Here is a 26,657-nt window from a genome sequence, read left to right as displayed (position 1 = left end):
GTTATACAAAAGAAAATTGCTAGTGACTTGGAAAAATATTTGAAATAGCACTACCCGAGGACGATTTGTGCAAGAAAACTATCAATGCTTTTTCTCAAGATATGACACTAATGAACTTGAGAAAATTGATGGTTCTTTGCACATGTAGTGCTACGTGTTATTTCATGTCACCCTAGCAAGGTTATATACAAAAAAAAAAAAAAAAAAAAAAAAACATTTTGACTTTAAATATTTAGACGATACTATTTTATAAATTCTAAAATAATTTTATTTAATTTTCACGAAAAGATAAAATAATATATACATTTAAAAAAAAAACTATATACGATAAAATTATGATCTTGCTTGTTGGTTAGTGTCGCTACTTCTATCTCCCAACAACAAAAGAAGAAAATAAATCTTGTTTTGCTTGGTTTCAGAGACTCTTTTTGGATGTATGGCTTTAATGAATGTTTGGGTCAAACTCAGATTTTCTCATTCCTGGCCGTTAGATCGACTCATATAGCAAGGCAGCAATACCAATCACTCATGCACATCATAATTTAAATAAAGATGTGACGAGAAATTCTGTGAGCAAAAAATCACTCATTTTCCTCATTAGGCTTGATGTGGCACGCCCTTGGGAGTTTGTGAGCACTGTGACGAGAAATACTGTGAGCAAAAAATCACTCATTTTCTGCTTAGTGGAGGCTTAGAAAAGTTAGTTATGCTTCAATGCTTCTCACAACACAATCCAGTAAGTAATTGGTCCCAAGAAAATTTTGTTTGCTCTTAGTAATTCTTGAAGGTTAAGCTCATCTCATTGTTCCAAGTATAGATCAAGAAGCCCAATTATTTTTTCCTTTATCCGTTTATCACTTTATTGTAGAACAACAATTTGTTTTAAGTACTAGATTAAAATTCGTAAACCCATAATGTTCCAAACGAGGCCCATTTGATTTGAGTGCCTCATCTTCTATACATATGGGTATGTCATCTATCAGGAAATCATCAAATACCCTTATCTCTAGTTGTAACGAGAGCTGGCAATGATCTGAAGTATACCTTATGTCCAAATTGATCTTATCCAAAAAATATGAAAATTCAGATTTTTGGATCGGATTCGGATGTACCCCAATCCGATCTGAACATATTTCAATAATTTTTTTATTTTTAATTTCTTATAAATATATATAGATAAAACATTATTAGTTTTTATTTTTATTTCCCTCTATATTTGTAGCAAGAAAGTAGACTTTCTAAAATTTTATATGATTTTATATTTTTAAAGTTTTTGAACATTGATAATTTGAAAATACGGCATGTGTTTGGATCGGTTTCGGATAAAGGATTAAACGAAATGGATCAAATTTGCTTCACTGATTCATTAATCCGTTTGGATCGGATTAGGTACATCTTGAAAAAAAAAAATTGGATTGGTACTAGAGTGGCACTGATCCGATACTCTGGGGCGGAGCTAGTAAGGAGCTGGTGGGGCAATTAATTACCCCCACATAACTTTGAGACACCCCTATATTTTCAACTAATTACATGCTCCATTTATCCCCACTCCCTCACCTCTCTCCTCATTTGCCCCTACACCCTCACCTCCCTCCAATTTTTGCCCCCACAGAACTTTGAGACACCCTTATATTTTCTGCTAATTAAATACCCCATTTGTCCCCATTCCCTCACCTCTCTCCCTATTTGCCCCCACACCCTCACCTCCCTCCAATTTTTGGCCCCACAAAATTTTGAGACACCCCTATATTTTCAACTAATTACACGCCCAATTTGTCCCCACTCCCTCACCTCTCAATTTTTTGTTGATGACATTGCCTTTTGACAAGGATTTCTCAAATATTAATTGTAACTGATCTAAATGTCATTTTCTTCAACTTCTAACTAAAAACCTCTTAATTTCTACCTAAACGATTCATCTTCACTATACAACTAACCGTAGTTTGCCCCTACTACAGGAAAATCCTTGCTCCGCCCCTTTCAATATTGAACCGATCCATTGTTAGACCTATGCTTTTGTCTCTACTACCCATCATCTTTAACCTTAGAATTTTATCTCCTTCAACCTTTCAAACTTTAAGAATAAGACCAGAGATTCGGACAAGAAGAAAGTTGTATTTTTCAGAGTGTGATTTTGGATACCTTCGGAGACCCCACGTTCTCATTGTGCATGTTTATTGAAAAGCAAACCAACGTGATCTAATATTTTTGTAATTTTGAAATGCCTTTCAATACACACGGACCAATGAGAATGTTTCAACGGGTTTCAACGCTAGAGGTTGATCGAAGATGAGGGCATTTAAGTTATTTACGTTAGTCACTGATAAAAGACCTGGGTGAAAGAGTATCTCTAAAGATATTTTTTAAAAATGGGAGTCGAGGACCTTCTTGAAGTTTCAACTCATCATTTTGGTGAACCTAACAACCAATTAGAATTTTTAGGTGGGAGGTGTAACTCCAGCTCCCACCAACTACCATTTCCAAAATATACCCGGCCAGATTGTAATAAATGTGTGTACAATAGATGGTTATACAAAAGAAAATTGCTAGTGACTTGAAAAAAATTTGAAATAGCACTACCCGAGGACAATTTGTACAAGAAAACTATCGATGCTTTTTCTCAAGATATGACACTTATACAGTTGAGGAAAATTGATGGTTCTTTGCACATGTAAGGGAAATGTTCAGCAACAAACATTTTGGCAAAACATTTTTCAAAACATGGGTTAGAGGTTTTGGAATGGGCTGATTTTTGGTGAGGATGATCTCTACGGTGAGGAGATCATCATCACCAAAAATCAGCCAATTCCAAAACTTCTAATCCCGTCAAAAATGGTTTACACATGTAATGCTACTTTGAGTGTTATTTCATGTCACCCAGCAAGGTTATATACACACAAAAAAAATAAAAAAGAGAAAAAAAAAACATTTTGACTTTAAATATTTAGACGATACTATTTTATAAATTCTAAAATAATTTTATTTAATTTTCACGGAAAGATAAAATAATAAATACATTAAAAAAGAAAACTATATATGATATAATTATGATCTTGCTTGTTGGTTAGTGTCGCTACTTCTATCTCCCACTAACAAAAGAAGAAAATAAATCTTATTTTATTCATTTTTATTTTGTTTGTTTTCAGAAACTCTTTTTAGATGTATGGCTTTGATTAATGTTTGGGTCAAACTCAGATTTTGTCATCTCTGGCATTCATGTAGAAAGGCAGCAATACCAATCACTTATGCATATCTTAATTTAAATTAGCATCACAAATGCATCAATTGAAGCCAATCTTGTCATCTTTCGGCTTCCTTGAACTTATTGTACAAGATCTACATCTCCAGATCTCGAAGAACATATTTTCAATCTTAATCATAGATTGTTTTCACCGTGAAATTGAGGGTATATCTTCAAACCCACATACTTATGTAAGATTTAGAGTTTTTTATCCTCAAAAAGATGGTGTTTGTGACAAACCATCAACTTCGATTTTTTTTCTTTTGCTCACAAAATCCGGGATCCATGGATCAGATGTGCCCGTGTATTTAATGATATACCAATTTACAAAATTACACTCATTAGGCTTGATATGGCACGCCTTAGAGAGTTTGTGAGCACTGTGACGAGAAATTCTGTGAGCCAAAAATCACTCCTTTTCTTCTTAGTGGAGGTTTAGAAAAGTTAGTTATGCTTCAATGCTTTTCACAACACAATCTAGTAGGTAATTGGCCTCAAGAAATTTTTGTTTGCTCTTAGTAATTCTTTAAGGTTAAGCTCATCTCATTGTTCCAAGTATAAATCAAGAAGCCCAATTATTTTTTTCCTTTATTCGTTTATCACTTTATTGTAGAACAACTATTTGTTTAAACACCTGATTAAAATTCGTACACCGATAATGATCCAAACGAGGTCCATTTGACTTGAGTGCCTTATCTTCTATACATATGGGTATGTCATCCATCATCCCTTAGGCAATCGTCAAATACCCCATCTTTAACTCTAGTTGTAACTAGAGCTGGCAATGATCCGAAATATACCTTATGTCCAAATTGATCTCATCCGAAAAATATGAAAATTCAGATTTTCGGATCGGATTCGGATGTACCCCAATCCGATCTGAACATATTTCAATAATTTTTTTTTCTTAAATTCTTATAAATATATATGGATAAAACATTATTATTTTTTATTTATTTCCCTCTATATTTGTACGAGGAAAGTAGATTTTCTAAAATTTTACATGATTTTATATTTTTAACATTTTTGAACATTGATAATTTGAAAATACGACATGTGTTTAAATTGATTTTAGATAAAGGATGAAATGAAATGGATCAAATTTGCTCCACTGATTCATTAATCCGTTTGGATCGGATTAGGTACATCTTGAAAAAAAAATTGGATTGGCACTGGAGTGGCACTGATCCGGTACTTAGGGCGGAGCTAGTAAGGAGTTGGTGGGGCAATTGCCCCCACATAACTTTGAGACATCCCTATATTTTCAACTAATTACATGCTCTATTTATCCCCACTCCCTCACCTCTCTCCTCATTTGCCCCTACACCCTCACCTCCCTCCAATTTTTGCTCCCACACGCCCCATTTGTCCCCATTCCCTCACCTCTCAATTTTTTGTTGATGACATTGCCTTTTGATAGGGATTTCTCAAATATTAATTGGGACTGATCTAAATGTCATTTTCTTCAACTTCTAACTAAAAACCTCTTAATTTCTCCCTAAATGATTCATCTTCACTATAGAACTAACCGTAGTTTGCCCCTCCTACAGGAAATCCTGACTCCACCCCTTTTGGTACTGAATTGATCCGTTGTTAGACCTATGCTTTTGTCTCTACTACCCATCATCTTTAACCTTAGAATTTTATCTCCTTCAACCTATCAAACTTTAAGAATAAGACTAGAGATTCGGACAAGTAGAAAGTTGGATTTTTCAGAGTGTGATTTTGGAGACCTTCGGAGACCCCACGTTCTCATTGTGCATGTTTATTGAAAAGCAAACCAACGTGATCTAATATTTTTGTAATTTTGAAATGCCTTTCAATACACACGGACCAATGAGAATGTTTCAACAGATTTCAAGGCTAGAGGTTGATCGAAGATGAGGGCATTTAAGTTATTTACGTTAGTCTCTAATAAAAGACCTAGGTGAAAGGGTATATCTATTATTGACCAAAACATTGAGTGGGCATATCTAAAACTTAATCACCCAGTAATTTTCATCTCATCTGTTTGATGGCAACAACACGAATAGCTACAACCTTTGACTTAGTTGACAGACCAAAACATTGAGGGGGCATATCTAAAACTTAATCACCCAATAATTTTCATCTCATCTGTTTGATGGCAACAACACGAATAGCTACAACCTTTGACTTAGTTGACAGTGAAGGTGGTAGATGTAGAGGACCCCTTTGTACTCTTCCTTCTACAACCATACAAAGTAGTACAAAAAGCCATTTGGTCTCCAACTTTAGCTAGATAGTGTTAAAGATATACGACATGGGTGTTTTGAGCTGGTTTAAGTGGGGAAACTCGACCCGGTTCGGTTCATCCTCTACCGCTGAAGAAGTCACTGATGGGATTGACGCAAACAGGCTAACTGCCATTGTCACAGGTTCACTCTTCCTTCCATTGCTCATTATTCTATATATGTTTTCTCTCATTCTCATTCTCACTTTCATTTTATTTGGAAGTTAAAAAACAGTACTAATCTCTAGGAAATCCATGTTTTTCTCATATTTATGTCAACTAGTGTTTATTTTATTGAGAGCCTCAACCATGCATGTGAAAAATAGGGGGTCGAATTCTTTTAAACACTATGTGAAAAAATGGTTAAATTAGATGGACGGCTAAATTCTTTTACTCAGTGTTTAGAAAATTCCCGAGGGATGAGGATCACAGTTTTGTTTTGTTTTTGTTATGTCCAAAACATGCGAAGGGGAGAGAACTGTGTGTATGTGTTCGTATTTGTACGAAAGAGAATCTTTGAAGAAAATGAAAAGGAGTTTTATGGATTTTAAGGGAGAAAGAAAAAAAGAGAGAGAAAATCTCTTATTTGATCTGTTTTGTTTAGGTCAAGGAGGCACATCATGTGGGACCTTTAATTTAAATCTTTCTAAGTTTGATCATTTATACAACGTTATCTAAACAAACATAATACAACCTTCGAGGTTGGGTCAAGGGGGTAGATCTCATCTTGCATTTTGCAAGGGTGACCCTACTATCCTCAATTTTGCAAGGGGGTTTTACTGAAATTCCTTACAATCTAATCATGATTGGTGATCTCTGCACCTTTGATTTGATTATTTCTCCTTAGAATCATGATAATCAAACTACGTTCCTAGACGTAGGGCTATCAATGGATCAGGTCAGAATTGAAATATGATCTGTCCCGATAACTTTGGGTCTGGATTGATGATTTAGATTATGATAAGGGATCCAAACCACTATGTCTCAATCTGATAAGGATCTGACCCGATAAATGTTAGAAATTACATAGATTATTTAGATTTTTTGGACATCAAATTGGGTTTGATCTGATCCAGAGTTGATTCCATTGTTATCTGATTAGGTTTGGATTTTAATATATATAATATTGAGATCCAATAATCTATTATAATTATTGGATCAGTCGTTATGAATCCGATCCAATCCTCTTATTATCAAATCAAATTGTAAGAAGTACTTACAATAAATTATTTATGCATGGCAGGAGCAACACGTGGGCTTGGAGAAGAAACCGTTAGAGTCATGGCTTTAAGAGGGGCAAAAGTCATCATCCCTTGTAGAAATTTGGAGAGTGGTTTGAGGACTAAAGAAAGAATTCTAAAAGAGAACCCCAGAGCTAAGCTTGAAGTGATGGAATTGGACCTCAGCTCCATCAACTCTGTCACTTCTTTTGCTCAATCGTTCAATTCATCCAACCAACCCTTGAATATACTCATGTACATAAACTCACTTAACTAATTGGTAAAAATTACTTAAGAAACCCTGATGATGATGATGGAGAGATTTCTTTAAGATCATTAAGATCAACCTTTGATTCATTGACATTTGAACATGAATTATTGAAAAATCAACAATTCAAATTGTCAAGATCGACTATTTCAATGGCTCATCTTTGACAATTTGAATTTAGGTTATTAATAAGACACCCCAAAACTCAGGGTACATGGTAAGCACTATTAAGTAATTTTCCCTAACTAATTTGTATGTTTGTAATTTCTTGTTCCATGCTAACTTGTTCTGTGTTTGGATAGTAACAATGCAGGAATTATGACTAGCTCATTCCAATTATCCGTGGATGGAATAGAGTTGCAGTTTGCTACCAATTACCTAGGTAAGTCAAAGTATGAGTGAGTGGTTTCGTCCATAGTCACAAAGTTCGGATTGGGTAATTATTTAGTGAGGGTTCAATTCTATTAATTCAGATAAATTCTGCAAAATTTCATAAAAATTTGATAAAATTTTGGAGATTATACAAAAAAAATTTTTAATTTGATTTCTTAACTAAACCTATCATCTTTTACCCCTCTAAATTGTATCTTTTTCTTGATGAATGTTGAAAAAACCAAAATTTTGGAGGTGAAGGATAAAAATGTTACCATATTTCATGATTAATTTTCAATTTATCGAATTAATCCGATAACATCTATTTCAGAGAATTTTACAAATTTTTTGAAAAATTCAATGAATTTTGTAATCGTTAACATTTTTGTTTTTAGTTAGGCGAGTGGTTTCGTTAACATGTGTCCAAGGGCACATATTAAGATGCATCAAATACACCCATTCAAAATTTATTTTACTACCTAAAACGCCCTTACTTTTTTTTTTTGGGGTCTTGTACACGTTAAAGTGCAATAAATACACTTCGGAAATTGAATTTCGTATTGAAAATGCCCTTAAAAAATTACTTTTTACATAAATATCCTCACATTCCAATTTCCAAAGGGTATTTACTGCACTTTAACATTTTCCCTAAGGGACACGACAACAAAATCCATTTTTTTACCTACCAAAAACACCCTCAAATGCTTATTTCCAAGGTATTTTAAACAGTCTCACTAGCCTTAGTAAGTTAATAAAGATTCCACACTTACTAAGGGCATTTGGCTCACCTTGTGGCATCCTAAAATAGGATCCCATGCTTAAGGTTGTAGGGGACAAAATTCTATGAACTTTCAAAAAAATAATTTCTAAACAAAAATTTATTTTCACAGTTGAATTTTAGTTTTTAAATTTAGGAGTTCTAGGGAAGTTCGATATCTGTCCATTTTCAAAATTTTAATGAAAGCGCCCTCGATCCATGAGGTGCAGATCTGCTTTTTTCGTTTTTGGGAGTCGCCACCTAATTTTACGGTTTAGGAACCGAATTATACATCTAAATAGATAAATAACACTAATTTACGAAAAAGAAACTACGGGTCCGGGGATCACGTTACGGGATTAAAAGGTGTTAGGCACCAATCCTGTCCGACAAATGTCGGTCTCTACTTTTTCCAAAATTACATTGCTAGAAAAATGACCTAAATAATAATAAAAGAAAAAAAAAAACTAGTTTCCCTAATGATTACGACGGTTGATTCCCTCAGAACAGGCAAAGTGCGTTCCTTATACGAGTTTTTTTATTTGTGTTTCTGTTACTATATTTGCTTCTAATATCTAAGATAAAGTATTCTTCTCATAGATCTAAATATTTTCTAAATATTCTGGGTGTTTTTTAAGTAAAAAATGGGCAGGTAACTAGTTGGGGATTCAGATTTAGGGTTTAGGTTGGAGAGAGTTTTTGATTTCTCTTTGTTAGGATTTTTCTTGACCTGCGAGATTAAGTTGTGGAGGTTTCTTTTCATAGAGTTTTTTGGAAGTCTTTCAGTTTGACTAGATCTCTTTAATATAAGGTTAATTAGTGTGTAATTAGGGTTTTGAATTAGGGTTTCAATTCTTACGTACAATTAAAGAATATTTTTTAATTTTTTTTTGAGAACCCCCTCGATTATATTTTTAATTCTTTGGGACCCTAAATGGTGGGACCTTCTAATAAATATCAGGTGGGCCCCGCTTGAATAAGTGGACCACTTAAAATTTGGCTCGTGAGTTTAATTTATTGATTTTATTTGTTTAAAATTTTAAATTTAATTTATTAAGATTTCACTTTACGTTCATTAATATTTTAAATATTAATTTCAAAATTTTAAATTTTTAGGATAGAAAAATTATCATTTTGCCCTCAAAGAGAACTTTTGGGTTGAGAAGTCATTTTTTGATGTTTTGAAATCAATTTTTCGTAGTAAATTCAATGGGAGTATCAGTTTGTGTCATTTATGCACTTTTGGCATGAAATGGTTGTGGACCCTATGAGGGATAATTTTATAATTTTATCAAATTTGGTGAAAATATACGAAACAATTTATTTGGTTTAATTTGTTGTTTTATGTATTCGCAAGGATTTTCCTAAGCATAACATAGGCACTAGGGATGTTTTGATGTTAAGGGTATTTTAGTAATTTAATCATTTTTTATTGATTTTTTACGTAAATCTTCTTCTTATCTTACAATGATGATTTCTACGTTTTTTGGGTCATATTTTTCTAGCGTAGCGTAGTTTCTAAAATTTTGCTTGTTTGAAATACATCATCCGAATTTCTGAAATATATCTAGTAACAAAATAAAGCATTGGAATATTCATCCATCATTCGAAACCGTCACAGTCGGATTGACGAGTTGATTAATCAAGCGAGTACGAAAATGGGGTGTTTACACTTAAGTCCAATTTTTGTTTTCTTGAATTTCATTTTATCATCTTTTTCATGAAATTTAGAGGGTTGTGGTATTGGATTGCCAATGTGGTAGTCCAATTTAGCGAAAAGACCCTTAGTAAGACTTCAAATCTTATAAAATTAGTAATGAAAATGCTTTTCTTTTTTAAATGCCTCTTAACATGTGCCTAAGTGTCACGGCCCTATTCTTTCAAAACGGGGTCGTGCGGCGCAATGGGGTCAAATCCACTTGCAAGCCTGTAAAATGATCGTACACCACACACACGCATATAGCAAACAAGTAAACGAGGCAACACGAGGCAAAGCCCGGAGGCAACTTTGTTGATATAATATTGATTACACGGTGCAACGCATTACAAAAGCAATAGATGCGTTACAAGCAATAGATGATCCTATGACACGTGGGACTTCCAAGGAGCTGGGCTTCAAGGGCTTCAACAACGTGGGTGTAGGCCGGGGATTGGGATAGCACTGACACTCTTCCTACAAGGTAGATACTTTTCCTTTCCTAGGTTTCCAGAAGGAAACATCAAAAGTGGAGGCCGGTCATACTCCCTTCTTACGAAAATGCTACTAAGCTAATAAGTGTGCCCTGGCACGGGGCTGACACGTACCCTAAGCTAACAGATATGCCCTGGTACGGGGGCTGACTTGGCTTCATAACGAGCCTTACATAGTATTACATGGGTGCTTCCGGGTGACTCCGGGGCGAGCTACACCTAAACTCTAGGTGTCAGAGTACATGGTCGTTACAGTCTCCCCTACCTATTCTGCAGACGTCCTCGTCGCATTGTCCCTGACAAACTCTTCAATCTTCTACTTGAATGGTTGTAGGTTCTCTGCTCTTTCCCAGGTGGCTTCGCATTCTGGCATGTTCTTCCATGTGACGAAGTACTCCATGTGCTGCTGCTTGCTTGAACTGCTGTTGACATGACGTTCGGCGAGAACTTTGTCGACAACACATTCCGGCTGGATTGTTGAACAATAAGGTGAACGTGTTGGAATGCTGCGTGCTGGATATGCTGGATCTGCATGGAATGGCTTGAGACAGCTGGCATGGAAGATAGGGTGGATGTTGCGTAACCAGTGCGGTAACTCCAGCTTGTAGGAGACCTTGCCAACTAGAGAGAGGATGAGCATTGGACCTTCATAACGTTGTAGTAGTCCCCTGTGTGCTCACTGTACTCAGTTGAACCTTCTCAACTGATCTGTCTTGAGCAGAACTAAGTCACCAACTTTGAAACGATCTGGTCGACGATGTTCATCAGCCCATTTCTTCATCCGCTTCGACGCTTTTTCAAGGTAAGATCTGGTAATTTCATTGTTGTCCTGCCAAAACTTAGCAAACTTGTACGCCCTTGGACACTGTCCCTGATATCCTGAAACAATAGTATGAGGAGTTAAAGATTGTTTGCTAGTAATAAGTTCAAAAGGATTCTTATTGGGGGAAGAGCTCTTCTGAAGGTTGAAATAGAATTGTGCGACATCGAGAAGATTTACCCAATCCTTCTGGTTGGTAGTGACAAAATGCCTGAGATATTCCTCCAACATGGCATTAAATCTTTCAGTCTGCCCATCTGTTTGAGGATGTCCGCTGGTCGAAAAGTCAAGCTGAAACCAAAGTAATTTGAGCAATTCGGTCCAAAATCTCCCTGTAAATCTTGAATATCTATCGCTGACGATGTTCTTGGGCACACCCCAATACTTGATGACATGCTTAAGGAACAATTGCGCTGTTTCTTCTGCTGAGCAATATGTCGAGGTTGGTATAAATGTAACATATTTGGAAAAACGGTCCACAACCACAAGGATGGACCCATATTCTGCAACCTTCGGCAAACCTGATACAAAGTCCATAGAAACACTTTCCCAAGGCCTTTGGGGGATTGGAAGCGGTTCCAGTAGCCCGATTGGTTTGTCGCGCTCGATCTTGTCTTGCTGGCAAATGAGGCAGGTCCTCACATAATCTAACATATCATCACGGATGTTCGGCCAGTAGTATCCTCGCTCCAAGAGAGCTAATGTGCGGCGCCAGCCCGGATGGCCAGCCTATGGAGTGTTGTGACACTCCCTCATCAGTTCTCGTCTTAGCCCGTCCGCACGTGGAACAAACATGCGGTTCTTGGTGGTATATAACAACCCATCCTGAAGCCAAAAACGACGTGCTTTCCCCTTCTGCACCATATCCAATATGGCCTTTTCCTGGGGATCACTGTTCAAACCATCATGAATTCTCTGCTGTAGAGTGCTGGTAACTTGAGAAACTTGTCGTTGAAGTACTGCTAGCTCTGCTTTGCGACTCAAGGTATCGGCCACGTTATTATTTTTTCTGGCTTGTAATCCAAGGCTAAGTCAAACTCTGCGAGGAATTCTTGCCAACGAGCCTGTTTTGGTGTCAACTTCTTCTGAGTCAGGAAATGGCTCACGACCACATTATCGATCTTCACATGAACTTGTGATCCCAACAAATAATGTCTCCAAACTCTGAAATAGTGGACGACGGCTAACAACTCTTTTTCCTGTACGGTATAACGTCTCTCAACATCATTGAGCTTCCGACTTTCATAAGCAAGCGGATGCCCATCTTGTAACAACACTCCTCCAATAGCAAAGTTAGATGCATCTATCTGAACTTCAAACGGCTTGGTGATGTCGGGTAGAGCTAAGACTGGATCTTGCATAACAACAAGCTTGAGGTCTTCAAATGCCTCATGACACTTGTCCGACCAGGACCAAGTGTGATCTTTCTTCAACAGGTCTGTGAGAGGTGCGGCCCGTTTGGAATACCCTTGGACGAAACGTCGATAATAGTTCACAAGACGAAGGAATGACCTGAGTTCTGTGACGGTAGATGGGGTTTTCCATTCATCAATAGCTCGCACTTTCTCCATGTCCATCCGAGTTTGTCCATTACCCACAACGTGGCCAAGAAACATAATTTGCTCTTGAGCGAATGAACACTTCTCTAGCTTGACATACAACTGATTGTCGCGAAGTACTTGGAATACCTTGCGTAAATGTTGAACATGCTCTTCAATGGTAGAACTATATATTATGATATCATCAAGATATACCACAACAAACTTGTCGAGGTACTGTCTGAAGAGGTTGTTCATCAAGGTGCAGAATGTCGCAGGTGCGTTCGTAATGCCGAAAGGCATAACTAAGAACTCATAAGCACCATACCTGGTAAAACAGGTAGTTTTTGGCTCATCTCCATCTGCAACCCGTACTTGATAGTACCCTGATCTCAAATCCAACTTGAAAAAATACTTGGCTGCCCCAAGTTGATCAAACAAATTGACAATCAGTGGAATCAGATACTTATTCTTGAAGGTAACCTTGTTCAATGCTCGGTAGTCTACGCAAAGTCGCAATGACCCATCATGCTTCTTCTGGAATAAAACAGGCGCCCCATAAAGTGCCTTAGAAGGTCTGATAAATCTAGACTCCAGAAGTCCATCAAGTTGCTTGCGTAGCTCAGCTAGTTCCGGAGGACTCATCTTGTATGACCCTTTTGCAGGAGGCTTGGCACCAGGTATTAGTTCGATTTGATGATCAATCGGCCTACGTGACGGTAGGGTCTTCGGAAGCTCTTCCTACATAACATCATCAAATTCAATCAGAACCTGTTTTACCAATGGGGGAGTTGAACTATGGTCCTGATCATCAGGTTCAACTCGTAAGGTAGCAAGAAACGTTTGCTTATCTTTCTTCAACCCTTTCTTCAGCTGAAGGGCTGAGATCATCTTTCCCTCTTCTTTACCTGTAGAGAGAGGAATGAAGCTTGGACTTTCACCTAGCAAGCCCAAAGTGTTGGTGAATGGCATCGGAACGGCCCTGTTCTGTCGCAAAAAGTCCATCCCAATGATGACTCGTAACTCATCGAGTGGAACTGCGAGAAAATCTAGCTTACCCTTCCATGAGCCTATCTTGACGGCCACGGACTTGGCCGACCCTTGTATAGGAGTGGCCTCGGAGTTAACAGCTTTCATACGGCTTGAATCCTGTTCGAGTAGGATATTGAGGCGTTTCGCCTCTGCAGGGGCAATGAAGCTATGTGTAGCTCCCGTATCAACCATTGCCTAGGTGGTCTTACCACCAATCTCCACATCAACATACATGAGACCCTTACACTGACGGATCTTCTGAGTCTCAGAGGTCTGTTTCATTGCATTCAACAGATGCATAGCTCCCATGTGAGAAGACTCATCCTCATCTTTCTCACTTGAACTCTCGTGACTAGGGTCACCTGGGAAGCTAACAATGCATTCAACTTGCTCTTCTGCGAGCACTTGAATGTCTTATGAGGACCACCACACAAGTAACACTGAATCTTGCTGCGGTGATTGTTGGACTGGGTACCTGTGTTCTTCGAAGGGGAGGAATCCCGTTGGGATCTCCTACTTGGACTGTGTCTAGATCCTCCATTTTTACCTTTGGAAGACCCATTGGTGCGTTCACTCTGTTAAGAGTACCTTTTCGACTGATTGGATACTTTCTTTCTAGTCCCATCCATGGGAGAATAGTCCGTCAACCGCTCAGTTGCTGCGATAGTAGTCGTGAGATCTTGTACACGTTGCCTCTGTAGTTCTGTCTGAACCCAAGGCTTAAGCCCTTCTGTAAACGAGAACAACTTGTCTTTCTCTGACATGTCACGGATATCAAGCATCAAGGCGAAAAATCCTTGACATAGTCGTGCACGGTACCTGTATGTTGGAGTTGCCTCAACTTTCTGCGGGCAATGAACTCCACATTCTCGGGTAGGAACTGATTCTTCAGCTCCTTCTTGAGGTCTTCCCATGTATCGATGTGTACTTGGTTCGCCACCATAACTTAGTGTCACCTGCAAGATACATAGAAGCAGTTGTTACTTTTACCTCTTCTGAATCCGGTCAAGCTACATGGAAGTACTGTTCCATATTAAACAGGAAATTCTCGAGCTCTTTCGCATCGCGTGCACCACTGAAGGCGCGTGGCTCGGGGACTCACAAGCGCGAGGGAGGAGCATCACTATCGGTAGGCCACTCGTTGCCAACGACTCTTACCAGGAGACCTACCTTAGTAGTGAGCTCCGTAATCTATTCCTGTAAAGTAGCTATGAATCCTCGGGTATCTTCCTCGAGGTCAGTCATTCTGGCTCGGAATGTCCCGGATCTTTCCTCCAGCGTGTTCTGTCGATCATCCAATTGCGCAATACCATCAACTATCCCGAATAGCATACCTACCTTTTCCTCCAATACCTCAATGCGTTTCTTGTTTGTACGTGGTGCTGATGTGTTTGGAGCGGGTTGGTTCGCGGTACTAGTAGTTCCTCTTGCCATTGTTCGCGTGAACTAATGGAATCTTGGGGGAAGAGCTAGGGGGAAACCAACTATGCTCAAACAACTGTAGCTCTGATACCAACTGTCACAGCCCTATTCTTTCGAAGCGGGGTCGTGCGGCACAAGGGGGTCAAATCTACTTGCAAGCTTGTAAAATGATCGTACACCACACACACGTATATAGCAAACAAGTAAATGAGGCAACACGAGGCAAAGTCTAGAGGCAACTTTGTTGATATAATATTGATTACACGGTGCAACGCGTTACAAAAGCAATAGATGCGTTACAAGTAATAGATGATCCTATGACACGCGAGACTTCCACGGAGCTCGGCTTTAAGGGCTTCAACAACGTGGGTGTAGGCCGGGGATTGGGATAGCACTGACACCCTTCTTACAAGGTAGATACTTTTCCTTTCCCAGGTTTCTAGAAGGAAACATCAAAAGTGGATGCCGGTCATACTCCCTTATTACGAAAATGCCACTAAGTTAACAAGTGTGTCCTGGACGGGGCTGACACGTACCTTAAGCTAACAGATATGCCCTGGTACGGGGGCTAATTTGGTTTCATAACGAGCCTTACATAATATTACATGGGTGCTCCCGGGTGACTCCGGGACGAGCTACACCTAAACTCTAGGTGTCAGAGTACATGGCCGTTACACTAAGGCACATGTCGAAGTGTAAGAAATACACCTTGTGAATAAGCATATGGAGTATTTTGGTAAAAAAAAGACCTTTTTAATGTCATTTTCAGTACAAAATTCAATTTCTCAGGAATAATTTTTAAAGAGTAATGATCACATGGGACAAGTTTGTGTAGAAATGTGAGAAGGGTGGGTATTGCGGTATCGTTAGCAAAATTCATTTTTAATTAAAATTAAAAGGTGGCATGTGCAAACGCACATGTATCAAAAGGACTTTTTCATAATTTTAAATATTAGTTAAAAGTTTTTTTTTTTCATGAAGATTGTAGATCGAAACTAATATTTTTATAATTGCGAAAACTAAAGTACGAAACAAAAGTACTCGTGAGCTACAATTTTCTAGCTTTTTGGCCAAATTGGCCTTGATTATATTAAATTTAAATGTGAAGGTGGTGAGATTCAAGTTTTTGTGTCCAACCACTTCTAATCCTCTCATTATAATATAGAGATTTTAAAATACAAAAGTACCCTTACAATTTTTATTTTTATTTTTTATGACGGGTTTTAGAATCATAAGCTCAAAATAGCATGGGCTAGGCAATTGGCCTTTTAAAGCATCATCTCTCACCCAAATCCCCCAGAGTACATAGATTAGTAAGTACCCTTGCATATTACCTTTACATATAGAATTATTGTTAAACTATTTTAATTAGAGTTAGGATCTGGTGATTCATGAAAAAAAATAATGATTCTGATTGTTAAAATAAGAAATCTAATGATAGAATCCAAATAACACATAACCTCAAGCATTGCACATGCCCCGAGAGTGAGTACTAGCTCTTCGACAAGACCATGGGCTATGGACTGGGCAAAGCCTAAATACCAGCCTAGTCCACTGTCTATAGGGATAGCTGGTTATTGAAAAAAAAAAAAAACAATATAAACTCGTGGTGAACCACATAATTGAATGTTTTACTTTTACAATTGAGCTCATCTGTTTTTTGATCAAATCAATCAGGTCAATAACAAATGTCAAACTTGTAAGATTCGTCGAAGCTTCTTATGTTTTATTATATTTTGATTCACATTTACAAAATTGTTTTAATTTTTTTATTTATTTGATATTAAATTCAATCGACTAAAACTTCATATATTTAAGTAAAATATATAATATAATTTACTTAATTTCTCACATTTTATTGGACTGTGACATTGCTATCAAATTCCAAATCCTCAATCAAAACTGAAATTTTTTGATCGGATCAAAAGTTTTTATGCTGATCTGATCCATTGACAGTCCTATGATGATCAAAATAATATTTCTCATTTTTCTATATTGCATGATGCAGGGCATTTCTTACTAACAAATTTATTATTAGACAAGCTTAAAACCACAGCTAAAGAAACTGGGATAGAGGGTAGAATAGTCAATGTCTCCTCTATTGCTCATGTAGCTTCTCTGAGATCATGGATGAGTATTGAGGAACTAAACGACCCATCTAGGTAAAGCTCTTTCACACATTTTTTATTTAAATTCTACAAACTGTTTTTTAGAGCTTCTATTGCCATACCAACTTTTACTAAGAGCACCCCAACATATGTTATATTTTTATAAAATCATATCGGATTGGATAGGACCAATTCTAAAAAATTGACTATAACAATACATATCATATTGGATTGGGTCTGGATTTAAAATTGACAGATTCCATTGGGTCCGGATTAAGTCCGGGTCAAATAAATTGCTTTTTGTATTGGTACCAATTTGGTACAATCCGATCCATGAGAACCATATCAATCATTCAACTTATGAGAAAAAATAATATATCAGGTGGTTGAAGATTGTTTGATCTTGTTGATTTTTTTAGCTCAAAGATCTCCTATTTTTGGGCCCATTCAGTGTTGGGTTCTGATCCACTGTAGACTGATGTCAAGATATTATAATCAAAGACACATTTTCTTTCTTACTTATGGCTTTTTTACTTATTTATTTATTCTAATTTTCTTTGGGGATGTAGGTACAATGGTTATGATGCTTATAGTCGATCTAAGCTTGCAAACTTGCTACATGCAAATGAGCTATCTAGGCAGTTACAGGTAACTCTACCTAAGATCACTGTCACAAAATTGATAATAAATGTCCTGAGTCCTCACCTATGTTATTGGATTCGTGCCTACGACACATGTCTCTATGTTGGAAGTGAGTCCCACTAGTGTTACTAAGTAAGATTTCAACTCTTACTAAGGTTCGTTGAACTCATCCAAAAATATGATTTGATGACATAAGTTTGTATAGGATAAAGTTCTATGAACTTGAAAAACATGATTAAAAATGTTATTTTTCACCATTGAATTTTAATTTTAATTTTAAGAGTTCTGTAGCCATCCTTTTTCAAAACCTTGGATCAAGCTCAAAAAAAGAAGAGAAAAATTGAATTTCTTTTCCCCACTTTTGATATGAGTTTTCTCATGAAATTTAAAGGACTGCTGTGTTGGATTGCCAATGTGGTTATCCATTTGAGCTCATGGAACCTTCAGAGTTAAAATCTTATTAAATTAGTAAGGAAAGTATTTTTTTATTTATTTATTGGAAGACAGTTGTTAAAACTTCAAATTAGAATAGAAAAAAAGAAAAAAAGAAACATCTTTTTCGACATTGATCTAAGGTGTTTAAAGTTGATGGCTACCAAACTCCCAAATTTAAAATTAAAGTTAGCAATTAAAAATAAGTTTTTTAGGAAAAATTCAAAGTTCTTATAATTTTTTCCTCCACAACCTTGTGACACTAGATCATGTTTTTGGATGCCACAAGATGATGGAGTGAAGAAACTTTTCATATTGACATTAGTAAAGAAAGTAATTTTTTCTAAAATTTTAAAGGGCAATTTACCTTACATGCATCACTTTAATTTTTTTAATCTGAATTTTACCTTAGAATTAGGAGCATTGGGATGTTGGATTGCCAACCAGACCCACATTGCTAATAATGTCTTTTAGACAGAGTGAGTGGATCTTGAGAGGAAGGAAGATATCATAGGTCACTTTAATTTTTTCAATCTGAATTTTACCTTAGAATTAGGAGCATTGGGATGTTGGATTGCCAACATGACCCACATTGCTAATAATGTCTTTTAGACAGAGTGAGTGGGTGTTGAGAGGAAAGATAACATAGCTATTCGATATAAAGAAATAATCGTATTATAAGTGTAGACACCTCATTTTTTGGCTTAGACTAAGTCCGAGAGCATCAACTGCCTTTTGAGAAAAGGATTTAACTCTAGTCGATTTTCGAATGATCGAGAGAGCCGCATGATGAGCCAACAGATAAACTGCATTTGTGATTTTAGTTTGGTATGAAGGTAACCAACGACCAGACTTATTTTTTAACTTGGCCAAAAGTTATCAACGGCCAGAAGGAACATCTACATGATATGAAGGTGACTAACTATCAGAAGGAAATTTCACACTGGCCATAAGGCTAATTCTGTTAGGCAGTTAGGAGGTCAATGTGCATTCGAATTTATTGAGGGTTAATTACCCTTCAAGCCTCATTTAATTGCTTTTTCCTCAAGAAAATCCTTCCATTTTACCTTTTTACCCATAGTTTAATTTCTTAATAAACCCACCACCAAGGTCTTCATGTAAATTGTCATTTTCGACTAACAAGGACCTTTGGTCAAGTTGGTCCTCACTTGAGGCTAATTACCCCACTAACATTGATTTGTTGAGACTCATTAGAGGTAAATTTCTATTTTACCCCTTCTAAACTCTTCACCATTCAAAGAGTTTTCATGGCATTCAATGTAAAATGATCAAATTCCAAAGTTTTTGACTAATTTATCCACCCAAGAGAACTCTCTAGAGTTTGTGCCTAATGACAAAACCATCCCTAATTTGTTAGAGGTTCTTTCAAGGGAAATGACTAAAAAAGCCAAAATCCTACCATCTAATTACATGCCATTTGAGTTTTCTAATTTACATTTGACTCAAGGTCAAGGTCTTAGGACCCTTTTAAACTCCATTAAGAATTTTCTAGAACTTTTAAAATGTTTACCATCATACCTATTGATGATCAAGATTCGTAAGACTCAACTAGAGGATAACGACCTTAAGAGGCTAAGGTTAGAAGATGGAAATGGATAGAGGTTTTATTTAAAATAATGAGAACTACTTGATTGGTACAAGTTTATCCCTAAGGCACTCTCAAATTTCTATAAATAGGACTCATTTTCAAGGGAAAAGGGGAGGAGGAGAAGGAGAATCCAAATTTCTGTTCAAATTACTTCCTAAAGCCTTCGAGCCTACCTAAATTTTATCCAAATCCATTCTCAAATCTCCAAGAACCTCCAAGTAGAAGAAGAAAGAATAAGAAGATATTGAACCCTATTCTCCCCCTTTCTAAACCCCTCTTCTATCGTGCTACATGCAAATGAATTATCTAGGCATTTACAGGTAAGTTAACATCACTGTCACAAAATTTAGTAATTATTTTCTTAATTAGGAGATTTCAGAAAATAAGGGATCCGTCAAGTAAATCAAAGAATCAATGGACTAATCAACAATTTTCTGAAAACCAAAACTTACCAACCTTTAACCTTCAATCATAGGATTCTATCTTGGTCAACTTTCAAATCCCAAGAATAAATTAAGAGTTTTTAGGGAGATTTAAGATGTGTTGTGTAAATGTCTTGTATTCTATTAGGGTACAAGGGCAATGACGCTATTAGGGTCTTGTTGACCTATCAATGGTTGGGAGTGCATGGGAAGCACACCTTTATTCAAAGTTGTGGGGGTGAAGCCCCAGACCAATTTTTTTTAAGATTTTGAAAAAAAAGGAAATTATTTAAAATTTTCTTAAGGGTTTCTATTTTTGGGTAGATAGACACGTTTTCTATATTCCTATTTTTGTTATAGATCTTTAGGGTTGTAAAACTCAAAGAAAATGGTGTGATTGGACTTTTTTTATCTGATTTGTGGACTTAGGCATTCAATCAAACCATATGTATCCTTGTGTTTTGTGTGCGATTTTTTGTTCCTCTTGCTATTTTTTTTTTTCATAAAATGTTTTTTTTTTTTGTCGAAGAAACCCCGAAAAGAGTTATTTGTATAATTAATGAAATAATTCCAATTGTATTTTTTTGAAACTTTCTTAGACTTATCCGAATTAAATTGAAATGACCCCCCACCATGTAATTGCCTGATCAACTTTGTTTAATTACTAAGCTTAAGATGATATTTCAATCAAATTAAACTTTGTTTAATTATGAACCATATATTGCATTGAACTCAACTTTAGTCGAACTATATGAAATGGCCACTGGATGATATCGGCTCTCCAAGCATCCAAATTATATATGTCCTGACCCCTATTGACCAAGCAATTAATGGCCTTATTCATGCAATACATACACATCAAACTGGCCATGACATTAAGGCTTGACTTAGGCCCACTATGGGTCTAGAACTTTCACACAAAGAAAGCACAAACCACATTAAGATCAATAGCGACAACAGACCATATACAAACACATATTTAGTCCAATCCCATAAAGATCACTAATGGAAGAGCATTTGAGTAAGAGTTTATAAGCAAACTAAAAAAGAAAGAAAGATAGATAGAAAGAAATGTGGTCCAAGGGCTAGACTATTAGGCATTTAGTCTCATCATCTTTGCATCATATAAGAACCCAATGGACAGGGAGTTATGGGCCAAAGTATGATCCCTTTCTCTTTTCATATGAGACAGGTTGATTGGTTGTTGGACACTTTTATGTACAAAGTAATTAGTCCAAGACAATCCTAACAAGTATTTATCAAACAAATTGAATCAGGAAGAAGGAGCTAATGTGACAGCAAACTCTCTACATCCAGGAATAATAATTACTGATATAATCCGTCATTCATCAAATTTAAAATGTGAGTATGATAGAGCTTTAATTATTATTAACAAAAAAATGACCTCTTAATTTTATTAGTTATATCTTATCTTTTTTTTTTTCAGTCTTACTTTGGGCTTCTCCCTTAATGAAGCCTTTTCTGAAAAGCATTGCCCAGGTATGACAACGCTTTATTTTTCACATTCATCATCTTCTTTTTATAATTTCCTAAAAATGATTTTCTAGAGAAAATCACAAATATTCATCACAACGTGGGGAACTGAAAGAGAAATGCTTTGCACCACTGTTCCTGACAGGAGCATGACAAGTTAACTTATGAAATTATGAAATTATTTCATAAGATAAGACTAAGGTGAATGGCTCTACCTTGTGAAATTATTTGGGATATCTCCTTGTATTTTCAAATCAGTGACATGACGCTTTGACCCTGGTCTTCTCTTATAGGTTCATGCTAAATGATATAAAAAACGTTGTTTTTTTCTTCTTCCCCTATTTTTTTTCTAACATGGACGTACCCTTGACCTTGGTCTTCTCTTATAAACTAATAAAAAATGATCTAAAACAACCCTTGACCTTTCTTTCCAATATCAATCATCTTCAACTTCAACTTTTTTGATGATGATGACATGACGATCATGGTTTTATTGCATAGATTATCAACTTGAAAATGACTTGATTCGATTGGATTTTGTGGTGATTTAGCCCTAAACAATTCGAGTGAAATCATGGAATTAATTGACTTTAACTTGGATTATATCGAGTCAATCGTTAGCTAAGTAAAATCAACTCAAAAACTAAACTTGAGTTAAGTTAGTTAAAAATTGATTGAGTTATTCGGCAATATATAATATTTTTGTGGAGAAGTATTTTATTTATTTAGAATATTAAAAACTATAAATTTAATACATTTTATTTGACCATTCAAGTCGACTTGACTCGATAGACATCCAAGTGAAATAGAGATTTTGAGTTTTGCGGTTTTTAGTGATTTAGGCTCCTAACTTTGACAAGTTAAAATTTCAGGCCCCATCTCTTATGAACTGACATTTTACCCTTACACTTTATCAAAAGACCTAAATATCCTTCAACCTTATTAGGTTTGTCATGGGAGTTGTTGCCTAGACCTGAAATCTAGGACGTAGCAAATGGTATAGATAGTTTTACGCAAAACTTGTCATTGAAGCTTACTTTGTTATTTTTACACGGATCTTCCTTCTCTTCTCCATGAAATTCTGGTTGTAGGTATTTTGCTCTTTCATTTATTTTTACACCTTTAAGCTATTGGTATATTGGTCGTTCCTCCATTTTTATACGATTAACAACAACGAAGCTCCAATCTTATGAAAAAGTATAATAATTATACTTACAATGGAAGGTAATAACAAGTTTAGCATCAGATCAAGGTAAAGGGTATTTTGGATGTGAAAATATACTTTTTGCTGATGTGGCAACTTTTGAGGATAAACTCCCCAACCATAAGAGATAAGGCCCAAATTCCTAACTTGTGAAAGTTAAGAGCCTAAATCACTTAAAACCCCTTGAGTTTAAAACTACGAGTGGCATGACTCTTAGACCTTGGTCTTCTCTAATAAGCTAATGGTAAATGATATAAAAATACTTGTTTCTTTCTTCCCCTATTTTTTCAAATATGGAGATACCCCTTGATCATGGTCTTCTTTTATATACTAATACAAAATGATCTAAAAATCCTACCTGCAATTTCTTAACTGCTGTAGCAAAGCTTCCTACTATTAGTAATAGTTTAGCACATTCTTTGTTGCGGTCCTGAAGCACAAGGTTTGTTCAATATATTGGGGTCAACTAGGTGGTCTGTGGACTTTTGTTGCTCTCCTTGACTTTTCTTTCCAAAATCAATTATCTTCAACTTTTTTGAGGATGATGACATTACGATCATGGTTTTATTTTATAGATTTAAAACTCATCGACTTGAAACTAACTTGACTTGATTGGATTGGATTGGATTTTAAGGTGATTTAGCCCTAAAATTCGAGTGAAGTCATGGAATTAATTGACTTCAACGTGGAATATATAAAGTCAATCGTTAGTTAGGAAGAATCAACTCGAAAAATATACTTGAGTTAAGTTAAATTAGAAACTTGATTGAGTTATTTGGTAATATGTAATATTTTTGTGGAGAAATATTTTATTTATTTTTAATATTATAAATTATATTTTAAATATTATAAATTTAATACATTTTTATTGGATCCATTCAAGTCAACTTGACTCGATAAACATCCAAGTGAAGTTGAGAATTTGAGGTTTAAAACTACGTTTTTTTAATTTTTAATTTTTTTTTGGGGTGGGGTAATTACTATGAGAGAATAACATTAGGATACCTTTAAAAAAAAAAAAATAATAGCATTAGGATGCCAGAAAATCATTTTGTAGAGGAAAAAAGGGAGGGGGTGGTGAAAATCCAATTTCCCTCCCAGGGTGGAAAATCAACCAAGGTGAAAAATTGAATTCAAGTGGAAATACAACATTTTCCCACCAATTTTCAATGGAAATAAAATAGACCCTTAGCACTTGACCTGACTAACTAAGGTTGTGAAATTTGATGTCTTATAGGGTGCATCGACAACTTGTTATGTGGCTCTCCATCCTGACTTGAAAGGTGTCACTGGAAAATACTTTGCCAATTGCTGTGAAACTCAACCTTCTTCTCAGAGTCAAAATAAGGATTTGGGCATGAAGCTTTGGGATTTTAGCCATGACTTGCTTAAGAACACTAGTGGCCCAAAATGACACCAAACCGAAGACCTTTCTCACTAATATTTCCCAATCTTTGTTAATGTAACTTGACAATAAAGTACTTATTTGGTATTATCTCAACCTTTCTTCAAGGCACATAATCTTCAACTTTTTCTTATAAGGTTTAGGTTGATGATATGTCGGGCATTGTTCCAATAGATTGCCCTTAGCCCTAGAAAGGGCTTGACACTGACAATTAGGATGGGACAATGATGATGCTTGACTGGTGTATATGAGTTAATTAGCAAGTTTTTACATTTGGTTTGTATATGTCCTTTCAGATCTTATATATATTTTGAACACTCTTATAGTCATCATCTTAATTACTTTTTTCTTGATCAACTTACGGAGGTTGTGTTGTGCATGATTTATCCAACATTGTCTATATCGGAACATTAAGAGGCAAATCAAAACAAATTGAAATATTCAATATTTCTGCGTTAGTGTCTCGTTCTAGTTTAGGGTTGGTTGGTGGCATTGATCTTGTTGTCCATGAAAGTTATCTAACTAATAAATTATTCCTAGAGGTCACATTATGGAAAAAGTTTATTGTTGTGAGGATAGGAAATGGTTAATCTCCTTTGCCAATTATGTTGAAGTTCACCCTTATTGTCTCATAAGAGGTGTATGTATTAGAAGTGTGGATACATGGCATGTTGTTATCAAGGGTGATGTGGTCCATTTATCAATGTGAATTCTAGAAAACAGGGGCAGAGTTAGTAAAGAGCTTGTGGGGGCTGTAGACACCTCAATTTGAACGGGCCACTTCTCGAAAGGGCCCAAAAATATCGATTTTCCAAATAAATGGGCCAACGGGCCTTAAGGGCCCAACTCATTGAAAATGGACATTTTTACCAAACCGAGGCCCCTAAGACCTCTCAATGGTTTAGGAGGCCACCAAAAGGACTCGGCCTACCTTACGACTTCCCAACATTCACCGCTCCGCTTCCAAAATAAAAAACGTCAAATTTTCGATAAATTTCACCAACGGGCCTAAAAAGCCCGATTCGCCAACACGTGGCATTTTTGATCAAATTAATGATTGTAAAAATCTAAAAAAAAATTAAAAATTAAAAAGGTGAGACTTGAGATGCCTACCCCTCCTCTACTATCACCGCTCCGCCTCCGTATTCGTAAAAATCACTTCTAAAACCCAAGCCAACACTACAAAAGCCCACAAATCATTAATCATATCCAATTCATTATCCAACCCACAACCCTAACCCATAAACCACAACCCACATCAACCAATCACTCTTTTATCATCAAGAGATGACACATGTCATCACCCCATCTCACCTCCCTCACCCAACCACTACCCCATTAATTTGCTTTAAATCCCATCTACCCACACATCAACCCATCACCTTTTCTCTCAAATCAAACACATCTACCCACACCCCTAACCTATACCTCCCCTAATCTACTCTCATCATTCCCTACAAAACCTACATCTACAACCTAAACCTACACCATCATCTCAAGTCAAACACTCAACCCCTCCCATCAACCTATCCCAACCCTTCATTTCCACCCACCTTAACACATGGCATCATCTCCCTCACCCTCCCAAAATATCATCAACCACCCATTTAAATCCTCCATGCTCTTAAATCAAATCACAGCCACCATCTTAAATTCACCTCACCAAACACTCCACCCAAATGGGTTGGGTAGGATCCAAACCATTTGGGTCAAAACTCACCCATTTAACCCCCTTACCTAAATACCCTCCAATCTCCTCTAAATTACACTCCCTTCTCTCTCAACCTCATAACCATTCTACCCATTTTCTTCACTTCACCCCATTATATCCCTAAAATAACTCCTAAACATCTATAAATACCCTCCTCCTCTTCCCAAAAATGGCCCCCAACTTCTCATTACAAAACTTCTCCCCAACACTCTCTCTACTAACAATCATCATCAATTCTCACCAAGTTTACCAACTCTTTCACACAAATCCTCTACAAGTCTCACTAAAACAAAAGAAATCCCTACTCTCTCTAATCACTTCTTCCCATTCTCATACTCTCATATTATACTAAGGACTCAAGAAGACTCAAGCAAGAAGAAGAAAAGAAGAAACAAGATACAAGGTGGGTTTGAAGCACACCCCCTCTCTTTCTCTAACCTTCTACTCTTTCCCTCTTCTAACACCCCCTTCTTCTATTTTATTTTACCCCTTTTGATGATTGGGCCCCAAGGCTAAGGT

At 36.4% G+C, this 26,657-nt stretch overlaps 1 protein-coding gene across 1 annotated transcript; it reads left to right on the top strand.

Moving 5' to 3' along the window:
• The first annotated feature begins 5,471 nt into the window (after positions 1-5,471).
• On the top strand, positions 5,472-24,750 carry LOC147404532 (short-chain dehydrogenase TIC 32 B, chloroplastic-like). The gene is made up of 8 exons (XM_086440540.1): positions 5,472-5,637; positions 6,736-6,967; positions 7,283-7,362; positions 17,120-17,273; positions 17,789-17,867; positions 21,602-21,686; positions 21,772-21,824; positions 24,260-24,750. The coding sequence occupies exons 1-8, from the start codon at positions 5,523-5,525 to the stop codon at positions 24,434-24,436; spliced, it is 975 nt and encodes a 324-aa protein (XP_086296666.1). The 5' UTR covers positions 5,472-5,522; the 3' UTR covers positions 24,437-24,750.
• Positions 24,751-26,657: the final 1,907 nt, after the last annotated feature.

Source organism: Akebia trifoliata, chromosome 4 (assembly GCF_017979445.1).
Source record: "Akebia trifoliata isolate Shusen 1 chromosome 4, ASM1797944v1, whole genome shotgun sequence".
Lineage (NCBI taxonomy): Eukaryota > Viridiplantae > Streptophyta > Magnoliopsida > Ranunculales > Lardizabalaceae > Akebia > Akebia trifoliata.
The sequence above is the reverse complement of the archived record's forward strand: the minus strand, read 5'-3'. Positions and strand labels throughout refer to the sequence as shown.

Excerpts from the sequence above, each read along its gene's own strand:
- LOC147404532 (XM_086440540.1), top strand. The coding sequence starts at position 5,523 with ATGGGTGTTTTGAGCTGGTTTAAGTGGGGAAACTCGACCCGGTTCGGT. Across the intron at positions 5,638-6,735 it reads GCTAACTGCCATTGTCACAG|GAGCAACACGTGGGCTTGGA; the intron begins GTTCACTCTTCC and ends TATGCATGGCAG. Across the intron at positions 17,868-21,601 it reads AGCTATCTAGGCAGTTACAG|GAAGAAGGAGCTAATGTGAC; the intron begins GTAACTCTACCT and ends AAATTGAATCAG.